The following is a 12376-nucleotide window of genomic DNA, read 5'->3' as shown; positions in this document are numbered from 1 at the left end:
AGCAATGGTGTCGTTATGACGACATGTGACGCTCCGAACAAAGCTGTCTGAGTCTACTGTTCATCATGAGGACTGCTCCATTCACAGGATATAAACTGGAAACAAGCACTGTTAATCAAACTCAGGCACATGTATGCATTTGCATGCACTCTTTAGTCAAATTAATTCAAAGAGCTTTGATGACAATAACAACAGTGATGATAATAGAAAGCTCATCTAAATAATAAGTCAGTCTGAACAAGATATGTTTGATTATATTGATAATGAATAGTTCAAAGGGAATCAGGCTATTTCTATTTTCCATTGTGTTGTCAGGCCATGAAATGAGGTCACAAACTACAATTTTCTTTATGCACATGGCATTTCAAAATAGATTTCGGGTGCATTAAATTTTGGATTCTAACATTCCATATATTTGGTTTGATTTGGGAGAATATATTTTACTGTGCTGATATGTCTGACTCTCTCTGTGCCTTTCACATCCACTGTCTCTCTCTCTCTCTCTCTCTCTCTCACACACACACACACACACACACACACACACACACACTAGATATACCAAACCGCAAAAGTCGTAGGATATTTCTAAGGGAAAAACTTTCCATTCCATGTAAACCTTAGAAATAACATGACTCGGGGTTGCAGACAGGTCTGTCTCTATTTAACTACGCAATACACCTGAATTATGAAAGGCATGCACATGTCCAAACAGGTCAGTGTAAGGTGACGTTAATAACATTAGGCAAATGCAATGCAAATCAGGGATTATTAGCCCAGCGAGTAAATTGCAACAAACAACTTAATCTGCATAGGTGGATAAACGTATAACGTGGCAGGACCGCACAAAAGACCCAGCACAGACCTCCGTCCCCGGCTGAATGGCTAGCTAGCTTAGTCGCTCAGATAACGGGTCTCATCATTATACAGTAGTCTCTTGTCCTACATCCCGTCCCGTTACTTGCAAGCTTAACGGTCATGTGGCTTTAAATGTTGCTTGATAAAGCAGGTTGCATCCCTCTTTTGAGTGTCGCAGCAAAATCCTAAAAATGGGTTAGCTAATGTACTTTGAAAATGTTTCCCAAAGCTAGTTTTTGAGTGCAGAGATAACACAGATTTTTGTTTTTTTCCCCCAGCCATCCCAGTCAGTCAGTTCATAGCTGCGTATTCAGACTTACCAAAAAAGGGAGCTCCACGCTCTATGAATTCCTTTGTCTGGGTCACAAGAAATGTCCTTGGATATCACAAAATACTGTCTGGGGCGTCGGCATAAACCTGAAAATACCCACCTGCCTACGTCTAATGTTATTTCAATGTAAATTCATTTTGCACTAGCTGGTAACTGGCTTTCATCTGACACTCTTCTGGTAATAGTTACCTTCTCTCTGTGACCACTCGTCCTGGGGATTGGGTTAGGCCCGCCTCTTAGCTGATCTGATTGGTCCTTAGTTTGCTGAACCCCGCTCTCGTTGGCTCCGGGTCTTTTCTGTCAAGATAGGGGTTGAAATTAGGTTGGTCCGCCTCGACTGGCGTCTGCGGCTTCCACGGCAACGTTGCCCCATATGCGATGCACTACAACCAGGGATAGAGGTAAGCCCTAAACCCAGTATATCCACCTATTACTAGAGGAACAGAGTTTACCTACTTTTTAGGCTGACATAAACCTTTATGGTACGAAATTCTTAGTATATAACATAGTAAGTAGTATCAAACTGATGACTGTAAGTTAAATGAGGATAGGGTATTTTAAGGGGAAAAGCAAATGCATAAATCAATAGGCCTAATTGATTTTTGTTTATATTGATGGTTGTATGCCTACTAATGATCATCGAGTGGAGCTCATGGTATACCTTTATACCTTATACCGATTTGACAAGTCTGTTCAGCCGGAGTGTTCAGACTTTCTGACGAGACAGTTGCAGTTTGCTATGATGCACACACAACAGTAAGAAACTATGTCGTTTTCTCTCAACGTCTGATTCTATTGTAATGCATTATATTTGAAGTCAGAAAAACTAGTTACTGTTATATCATGCATAGGAAGATATTGCAGTTGAAAATAGATGGAGGTGAGCAGCATGACCTAGTCACGTCGATGTTAGTGTGTGTACACCAGAATTTTGGTGCACACCTCCACCTAGTGGTAGTACACTACTAACTGAACTGATGCTGGATCGGGTTGGCCTGGATGGAACTGTTAACAGGGTCATTTCATGTACCATGAAGATATGGAAAAGGGCATCATGATCAGGGGTGGAAAAAGAACCTACCTCAAGTACAACCATTGTTACTTTGCTGAATTTTTTCGTAAGTAGAGCTAAAATTAGGCTACTGGTATAAAAATCTTTTTAAGTAAAAGTTAAAAAGTTACTAAGTAAAAGTTACCAAATTACTTTTAATAAAGGAGAACATTGTTAGATGTGATCTTTTCCATGCAATTCTAAAAAGCTGAGAGGACAGAGTTTAACTGAAAAAAAAAACCCAAAAAACAAAACAAAGTATAAAGCCAGATGACTCTTTTCTTCTTGGCTGAGTGTTCACTGAATGGCTCCACATTTGGCCAGTATACGACTTTCAATTGAAATGCTCATGGAGAGCCTGCAAAATTTGTACTCTGTAATAGATGTGATTAAAAATGTAGCAAAGTACAAAACCTCAGTCAAAAAAGCTTTACATTACTGACCATTACTGATAAATACTCAAAAAAGTATAATTACACGAAACAGCTATTACAGTAACAACAGTAATTATAATTTGTTACTTCGACCCTTGATCATATATCTATTTTCAAAACCCTACTTAATAGTCTGATGTATTGATCCCCATAGAAAGATTCTCTTTTGGCTTGTCCCCCTCCACAGGGAGGTCAGAGGTCAGGCTCTGCTACAGAGCAGCAGCCTGCAGCTGGTAGGGATTCAGTGTCTTGTTCAAACACACTTCAGCAGAGTGGATGCTTGCCGACATTGGGCTTCAGTTGAAGGATGGTTATGATATCTATAGAATCTATAGAATGAGAGGATTTCTGCCATCGCTAGATGAAATAAATCCCATTTGGTCCAGAAGTACAACTGTATATTGGAGCAGAAGTTTCTTGAGTGCTCTTTCATGGGGCCAAAGTTGGTTTGACATTCTTGTGTAATAGTGTGTAAATAGTGGGTAGTATCTTTGTTGTGTATTGTATATTTCTATATCCTCTCTGATGTATTACAAGAGATATAAAACTCTGCTCAGACACACACAATTAACCCGCAAACACACATATATACCACAGTAGAAGACAGGAGACTGGTGCCGTGACTTAACAGTTTAATGTAAATCCAAGACAAAGTGTGATTACATTTCTACACATATACAATATGCATATGTGAGCATACAAATTCTCATTAATAACTCGATTCACCTCGGAGACCGAAAAAATGATCAAAAGTAACAGTGAATAACAAGCTATAACATAGTTCACCACAACGCGAGCCCCTTCTCACCCTACAGTTAGTAAAGAGGACAATTAAAATAACTATATTCTTCTATTTGACGAAGTTGTTTGTCTGTTAAAATCCTCCTGTAAATTTACAATGCTATCATTAGTTTTTTCGAAGCCTAATATAAATTCACTCCATTTTTCTACAACGAAAATGATTAAGAGAAGCACACAACATCATAATGGTAACACAAGCGCTTAGTAGCAAGTACTCAACTTGTTAGGAGGTTTAATTAATCATTCTTCTTATTGTCATTATTATATTTATTTAAACATTCTATAAAGCCAGTAAAATATCCATTCTCATAACATACTTAATAATATTAGGCTAAGGAATAGGGTATACATAGAACGCTACATCAACAGATTGAAATAATGAGACATCACACCCCAATAAACAAAAGTAAATGAGAAGGACAATTAACAGAGAAGTATACTAGGAAATACTGCAGCACACATTAGCTTTATCGACAAAGAATGAGATTTTACACCATTGAGAAACCATACAGCAATGGACACAAAAGGGGGTCAGGGTTTGATGCACTCTTAGGTCTTGAGACAATGTAAAGAAACTGTTAATTCACTTAAATGTTGCTGTGCAAGTACCTAAAAAGAAACTCGAGTACATAGAAGCCACAGTAGTTTACTGTTGTCATTTTGAGATGTACCAAAAGGGCTTATGTAGTTTACGTAATTAATCCAAAACATATCCTCAAATGGGGCTCTATTCACTGGTACAGAATGTGGCTTTTCAAATCTGGCTTTGACATGTGATCTAGCTTTAGAAAAATATTTTTTTGCAGTGTAAACAGGCAAAATCTGGCTTTGAATGGAGCTTTGGTCTACCACCTCCAGATTCCATCTAGGAACACTACAGAAATATCTTTCTTTGGCTAGAGGTCTCTGAAAAAGCTACGTTTTCATTGACGTAAATAGGACCAAAGACAAATTGGGAAAATCAGCTGGTGGTACTCCAGCCATACTGCATGGCCTGGTTTTATACAGATTTTTAAAAAAGGAAGGGGGTGGGAAAACAATCACATTTGAATCAATTTTGGTTCTGAAATTCTTATGCTGTATTTATAACATCTGACGCCCTCGATCAGTGACGGCATCAAACCTTGACCACCTCACCCTGAATTCCCCCAAGGAATAGCCAGCAAAGGAGCAGATCTCCTTAACAAAAAGGTTAAAATAAAAACAAAACATACACTCTCATCCAAAAGGGCTTTAAGAATGCTTGTGTGACTAGATGATGAATTCTCGGTGAAAGAAAGTACATCAGCACATGATTAATCCACCTAACACCTGCTCCTAACCCCCCTTTTTTTTAACTTGGGGAGGAAGCCGCGACTCTTCCGACTGATTGCAAAATTACATGGCAGCGGGTGGGTTGATGTTGTGGGTCGTCTGATTCTCCTTATCCACTTCCCGCTAAGCTTCAAGTCACTTCAGAGGAGTTTGTTTGGCCGAAGAAGACTAATGTAGCACTGTGTGCCGCGCCTTCAGGAATGTTTCTCAATGTTTCCAAAGTTCCAGGAGGAGTTTGTATTCACAATCGCACTGTGGGGAAAAAAAAACACTTGGAAGTTTGACATGTCTCGTGTAGTTTGAGTATATTTAAAAGGATAACAAAGCTGTAAAAACTCTCCAGGCTTCGGAGAGAGTGAGAGACTTGCCTTTCGTAGCTTTCTCTAATTAAAACCACACCTTAAAGCTCTGAAGGTCTTGTTGGTTATTTGGAAGGCAGGACTCTTAACAGTGAAATTGCTGGCTGGGGAGGCTATGCTCAACTCAACAACACAAAACACCTTCACACTCTACTTAAGCACATTTTGGTAATTGTAAGGTCACTCGATCTACATTAATGCTCACATTTCTGATTCCTCTTTTTTCATAAAACACAAAACACTGGTTATGTGAAACAGGGCGATAGACAAAAGGTATCATACACATCCAAAGTTATTTTCCACTGAAAAAAAAAAATGTTGAGTGTATAGGGCTTCTCTTAATTTGTTGTTTGATTTGAGAAAATAGTGAACTTTTTTTTTTTAGAACCCCCAAATCAGGATAGTGATACTTTTTCATTAGTTCTCTTGTATTATATGTGAATGCTGGAGATCATTTGTATAATTATTGCGTCATGCATGGCCACAAATGATCTAGAAATCAAATTCATGTTCCAACTAAATGGTCACCCACTGAGAAAGATCTAAAGCATTTCAGATGTTGCAGGTCACATATTACATTCATTTTGTGCAGGTGACCACGATTTTTAAAGGTATTGTTGGTATATTTTTGATTAATTTACTTTTGTACAAATCCATTTTCTTACAACATTGATAAAGCTACAACATCAACAACGTAAAAAACAACTTACATATAAAACAATTTGGAGAGAAGTTAGGTATTTAGTGAACAAACAAAATGATCGCTCGATCTATTTAGGGGCAAAGTGTGACGAATAATGCGAGTAAAACACAAAAAAAAAGGAGGCTTGAAAATAGACTGCAGCTGTTCTTATAGCTTGAATGTCCAGGAACACTGTGGCAACTCTAAAGAAATGGATGACTGCGTTGCGTATGGTAAACCCTCCCTGTACCTGCACATCATATGCACACATGCATTTGCTGGGGGGGTACAATAACAGCCTTTAAAGCACTTGTAAAGCACTTTAAAGAAGAGAGTTTTAAACCGGAACTTATTGCCTGCTTGTCTGCTTTAGCAACACCATGGAGGATTGCTTGTAGCCTACTGTACTGTGCTGTGTGCTGTACACCGTCAATTTGCTGAATTCTTTGGTGGGAGGAGAGAAAAGTCTTGAGTATGACAACGCCGTCCCCCGCGGTGACAGAGAGGGGGAGGGGGGGGGACGGGACAGCAGTGTAGGATGGACAACGCCAGATTCCCTCAAACAGTGGAATGTTTCAGTAGTCTGCCTCATAACAGAGGAGCCAAAAAGTTTCAATGGAAAAAAATCATCTCCCTTATCTGTGTGTGCTTAGGCCCCACTGACCTCAAGGAAATAAAGCAAAAAAACAAACAATATACAAAGACAGAACAGAGAAGAATGATGTAACCAGCAACGTACTATGTAATATCACATCTTTGACTGCCAGGACCCCGAGGTTTGCATGCTGGAGCTGATGGGAGTGTAGAGTATTGGTGAAGCGAGTACCAGGATGAGAAACCACACTGGGGCCCATCAGGAGTCTTCTTTAAGGTCAGGGGATTATTGTTGGGTCTTCAAACCTGGGTGTGGCACACTCAAGCCTATAAACTATCTATAAGGGCCCCATTGGATTATCATCAACTCAACACTGTTACTATCATCGACAGTGTTGCAACACTTTACACAGGTGCACCCACCTCTGAAGAATACTAAATATTACTGTACATCAACCCCCAGGTTACAAATCAAAACAGAAATGAGCCTGACATATAATAATAAAAACACACACACTGATAAAACATCCACAAGAATTATTGCAACAATCTCTAAAAAGAAACACAACATGTACTACAGCCATGTCAAAAGTTCAATATAATGTAAAGGAAAAAAAATAAAAATAATAATAAATCACTTCAAATGCAAGTACTATGGCAATACCATGAAGGGGGAAGGGAAGGCTTTCACTAAACCACCAGCAGTTCTGATGTGCCCAAAAACAAACAAGGAGATTATTCGTATCGTTGGCTACAGGAAAATTATGTCTGTTAAATCAAGCAGCAAACACACAAAGCGACAGCCCTATCGGTTCTCTACGTGTTTTTCAGGTATATATCCCTTTCAGCTGGGGTGGCGGTGTCTGCGGTCTAACCTGCTTCGAAGACAAATGGACAGTGGCGACAAAACCGAGCCCGTTTTTTTTTTGTTTGTTTTTTTCTCCAGAAGATGCCCTTCCAGGTGTATGCTGTAGCGTTTCCCTTCTGTCCTGCTCTTGCTCACCTCGGCTCCGAGACGCTGGCCAGGCCTCAAGACAAATAACTTCCATTTATCTTTGCCGGGGAAAACAACGACGACGACGACGACGACGACGACGACAACAGTGACAACAACAACAAAAGGACTCGTGTCAGAGTTATAGGTGTGCGTTCATGCAGTGCCCCTGCGGCTCATATACCAAACCACCCGGGCTCATTGTTACTATCAACCTGCTCAGTGCCAACATGCTACTCTTTTAGTCCCATTTAAGATAAGGAATTTCACCCTGCCCTCCGCAATCCCTACCTGAACCAACCCTATGCTTTCTACCAGCCCCTCTCTCGTGCCTACACAGTATCTCTCTCCAACAGCCCTCTCTACTCTCTACTCTTCGCAGCAACCAGGCTCTCTCTCTCTCTCTCTGGCCTCGCGGGATCGCCGTCATGGCAACAACCGCTTTCCGGCAGGCCCCTTCTCTCGGCCTAGCTTTGAACCTTAAAGTCGACTTCTATTGTGTCTTGAACGATATACTGTAACTCATCCCCTGTACATTTTAAACTGATCGTAGTCACTTGATTTTACGCTATTTTGTATTTTTCCAGTTGCCAAAAAACAAACCACATCCTTGCTCTGTAATCACTGCGCATGAATTCCCTTGTGTGATTTAACATAAAAAACAATTATATTCCAAACTAAAGCCACATTATGGGTACCACTGTGACAGAGGCTTACAGCTATACTGTACATTTTTATATTTACATTAATATCCAGAGCAAATGTAACAAGAATTTTATCTAATGACTTTGGTAAGTACCCCAGGCAAGTTATCTCATGCACACATAATAAAATAGCTCAGTTTGATATCAACTCTGACATTAATCATCATCATCATCATCTATAGTTTGCTGTTATTAAGGACAAGAAACAGCAAGGGCTGAGCCTACACCTGGAAGAGAGCTACAACTGCCCCGAATAGGATGTCAAACCAGGGAACCACCTCTTCTCTAAGTGTAGCTATAGTCTCTTGTGGCTCTCAGGATCCAAGCCAAGTAAACTGTGTCGTTATATCTGTAAGGCACTACGAGGGAACAATGGTCAAAACCTAAAGACTGCAGAGGGTTTTGAGGAGGTGGACTACACACACATGGCTGACAGTAGCACACACAGACAATCACGTTGTACATGCCTATGTTATTATAACCACTTTGTGCAATCACATTGAAAAAAGAGGAACAAATAAATCTATTGGTATCAGAAAAAAAAAATGTTTTCTTCATAAAACAAACAGGTGCAGACTGCTACATTCTAAGAACGGGGCCCAGCTAAGACACCTAGCTAAAACTGAAGTATCGTCATAAAGGTGAAACGTAAAGGAAAAAGAAAAATATCTATAAATACACTAGAAAGTTTGTTGTCTTCTGTTGGTTATATTTCCAGAAGCCTCCTCAGGTGGAGAAGGTGGGGTGGGGGGAGTTGCCTCTCTTTCTCCCCGCACCGTGAATGATTTGGAAATATTAAGACAGTTCAAGGCCATCAATATATTTTTTTTCTTTGAAGAGCAGCAGGTTTCCGTATTTCACCTTCTCCCAATTCTCTTGGGAATCCAAACTTCCAGAGAGTAACCCCTGTTCAACAGTCACTTCCCAATTTAAGAGGGGAAAAATAAAAGAAAGCAAAAGATCCGTTTCAAACCAGAAAACCTCCTCTGTCCCAAAAGGCCTGTTTCAGAGACTTCATTGTAAAACTAATGAGACATTACTTTCCTCAGAAAGTAAAGCCCAAAAAAATGAGAAATGAAAGCAAAAAAAAAAAAAACTGGCCCTTTCAGGAAAAAGAAAAAAAAAGATTCAAAAGAAAACCCCTTGAATTATACCCCTCTGAAATTCCACCCCTCCTTTTCCCTTCTAGAGAGGCTGTGAATCTTTTTTTTTTTTTCTTTTTCTCTCTGTCGTTATAATCTTCAAGTTATACGTGACAGTTTCGTGAGGATTGCATGTTTCCTCTGTCTCTGTGTCTGAGGTCGGGGAGATGATGGGGCTCGGAGGTGGTGGTGGTGGGGGGGGGGGGTGTCGGGGGAAGGATCGGGGGAGCAGCAGCAGCGCTGGGTCAGGCTCTCCAGTGTCAGTCAGTGTCTTCTTCTCTAGAGGTAAGGGTACTGGTTGACCTTGGTGGGGCTCAGCGGGTATCCAGTGTAGACGGTGGAGGCGGGCGAGGCGCTGATGTAGGCCTGGTGGGCGAACTGGGCCTGGTACTGGCTGTGGTGCAGCGTGGGCGAGGGCAGCACGCGGTGGCCCATGCTCACCGGCACCTGGTGGACGATGCCGGGCGGGTAGCTGGCGTGCTGCACCGCGTGGCGCGCCGAGCCCTGCGACGCCACCAGGTGGGCCACGGTGCCGGTGGAGCCCAGGGCGGCGGGGGCCGTGTAGGTGTACAGGTGCGGCTGGCTGGGCAGGTGCGTGGCGGCCAGGTGCGGGTGGACGTTGCCCGTGTGGTGGGAGGGGCTGTTGTGATGGAAGGAGTACGGGGCCTGAGTGGTGATGGTGGGCGTGATGTAGGCCTGCTGGCGCCGGTGGCCTCCATTGCGCTCGGCTACCATGTGCTGCTGGGCCTGGAAGTGGATGTCAGTTTTATATATTATGTATTCTAATGCAGGAGATATCACACAACGCTGTTGTTTTGTTGTGTGAAAACCTTGTAACTCCAATTTTGGTGATTTTCATGTTTTCACTTCCAATGAAGGATTTCATGCTCCTCTATGGGTTGAGAAAATTCTCCAACCTCTTGGGCTGATGAAACCCTTTCAAAACCCATTGGATAATGTCAAAAATGCATTGTCATCAAGCTAAAAAACAAGAAGTTGGAAATACAAGGTTTTCACCTGACAGTGACAATATTCTCTCTTTCCATTTCCCTTTCTCTCTCTCTCTGATACACACATACTCATACAGCCATAGGTTCCTTGAGGTTTTAATTGAATGTATGTCTCTCCATACCTGGCTGAGATTGAGAGGCTGCTGCTGGAAGGGGTGTGGCCCTGAGCGCTGCTGTCGGTAGGCTCCGCCTCCAGTCATGCCCCCTGGCAGGTGATTATTGCCAGACACCACGCCATTGGAGGATTTGAACTTATAGGCTGAATTCTGATGGTTCATTGCATCTGGACAGGAGGGGATACAAGTTCGGTCAACCGGGAAGCGCCAACTTTGCACAACAACTTTATCGTTCTACTCTAATACCTAACTCTAATTAATAATTTAGACAGGAGAGCATACCCTGCAATATTCATAAATCACAATATCCCAGCTTTCTCTCCCCTTACCTGGCATCAGGCGCTCGCACTCATTCAGGACCTCGCTGGTCTGGGTTTTGAGAGGGGGGATGATGATGGTGCGGGGGTTCCCGTTGTTGTAGTTGTCCAGTATGGTGGTCTTGGTGTCGTAGCTGTTGTTGTTGGGGGGTCTAGACTCCACAGTGTAGGGGCTGTTGTTGCTGGAGCAGTCGGAGTCGGGAGAGTCGTGGACCGTCACACAGCTGATGACGTTCTTCCTCTGCTTGGAAGACGAGCTGGAGGGGAACAGAGGGGGGGACCGGAGAGGGGACAGTCATTGAGAACACCGAATCGCTCCGCTCTACAGACCCACGTCTCTCCTCAAAAGCCCGGCACTGACCTGTTGTTGCTCTGCTTGTGGTCGTCCTCCTCGTCCGTGTCGCTGCTGATGGTGATGATGCTGACGGCGGGGCTGGGCGTGTCGGGGATGATGATGGTCTGTCGGGGGACGTGGTGCTGGTGCTGATGATCGCGGGTGGTGCTGGAAGCCTGCTCCGCCTCGCCGCCGCCGCCGCCGCCCCCCCACCCTCCGCCGCCGCAGCCCTGCAGCGGCGGGCAGTTGGCGGCGGAGCCGTTTTGCAGCACGGCGCACCGCGGCGGCGTGTTCTCCTTCACCCGCTTGGAGCGCTGCGGGGAGAGCACCGCCTGAGACGACGACACCTCGTAGGCGGACACGTTCCTGACAGGTCAATATAGAGATGAGGGTCAGTGTCACACAGAGGGATATAAGATATAATGAGGTTTTAGTTGCCAGTTTGGGAAAAGGCAGCACTGATGAGTCACCCAGTGTTCACAGTACCTGGCAGACATCTGGTGCTGCTTGTTCTTTTTGGAAGAGGAGTTGTTATTGGTTGAGGGCTGCCTCATGACGTGTGCCACGCCCACATTGAGCGTCTGGTTGGATGGGAGCGTGACGTGGCCAGCCAACAAGGCCGGCTGCTGCATGATGGGATTGTAATGGCTGCCATGAGGGTGGGAATTCCTGCAAGATAACATAGTTTGGTGTTACCCACAACTTTAAGGACACCCCCTGAACCTTGCAAGCGCAGGACGGCGCACGCAGTCAAGTGAGATACAGTGACGATACAGCAGGATGGTACATCACAACATAATGCGAGGAGTACGGTGAGCATTTCCCACACAGGCCAGTGGGTGGCAGCAGCTACCTTTTGTGAGAGAAGAGGAAAGGAGGAGAGGGAACAAGTGAGGGAGTGAGGGAGAGAGAGCAAAGAGGGAGGGCAGAGGAGCTGACACCAGCAGCTGTGGAGCGATAGCTCTGCAGAGGAAGTGCGACACTTTCCCAATCGTCTCTCTGAGGACAATAGAGCTGCCATTGGACAGGGAGGGAGGGAGGGATGGCGAGAGAGAGGGAGAGAGAGAAGAGAGGAGAAGAGGGTGTCTGGCCAAAAGATGGACAGCTCCAAATGAATCTGAGCACACGTGCCCCCCAGCACCACTACCCCCCACCAATACACACACACACACATACACACACACACACACACACACACACACACACACACACACACACACATTATATACCTGCATCCTGCTTATCTCCCTGCAGATTACCTTCTCCCATCTATCCATCCATTTATCAAGTCATCCCAGTGACAGGCTATACTCAACATGATGTCCCTACATGTACATA

At 43.6% G+C, this 12376-nt stretch overlaps 1 protein-coding gene across 2 annotated transcripts in view; it reads right to left on the bottom strand.

The window, feature by feature from the left end:
- Positions 1 to 3288: 3288 nt before the first annotated feature.
- hipk2 (homeodomain interacting protein kinase 2) overlaps positions 3289 to 12376 on the bottom strand; it is a 74870-nt gene continuing 65782 nt past the window's right edge. For both annotated transcript variants that reach the window (XM_071526304.1, XM_071526309.1), the window contains 5 exons: positions 11525 to 11707; positions 11066 to 11404; positions 10717 to 10961; positions 10394 to 10554; positions 3289 to 10008 (listed from right to left, as the gene is read on the bottom strand). In XM_071526304.1, coding sequence (XP_071382405.1) covers positions 9541 to 10008; positions 10394 to 10554; positions 10717 to 10961; positions 11066 to 11404; positions 11525 to 11707 — 1396 coding nt within the window. In that variant the 3' untranslated portion in view covers positions 3289 to 9540. The remainder of the gene's footprint in view (positions 10009 to 10393; positions 10555 to 10716; positions 10962 to 11065; positions 11405 to 11524; positions 11708 to 12376) is intronic.

The sequence above is a fragment of the Centroberyx affinis genome, unplaced genomic scaffold (genome assembly GCF_046629955.1).
Source record: "Centroberyx affinis isolate AG114_WGS23_722 - 3 ecotype Tasmania unplaced genomic scaffold, CSIRO-AGI_Caff_v1 ptg000111l_1, whole genome shotgun sequence".
Lineage (NCBI taxonomy): Eukaryota > Metazoa > Chordata > Actinopteri > Beryciformes > Berycidae > Centroberyx > Centroberyx affinis.
Note: the sequence above shows the minus strand (reverse complement) of the source record. Positions and strands in the feature narration are given on the sequence as shown.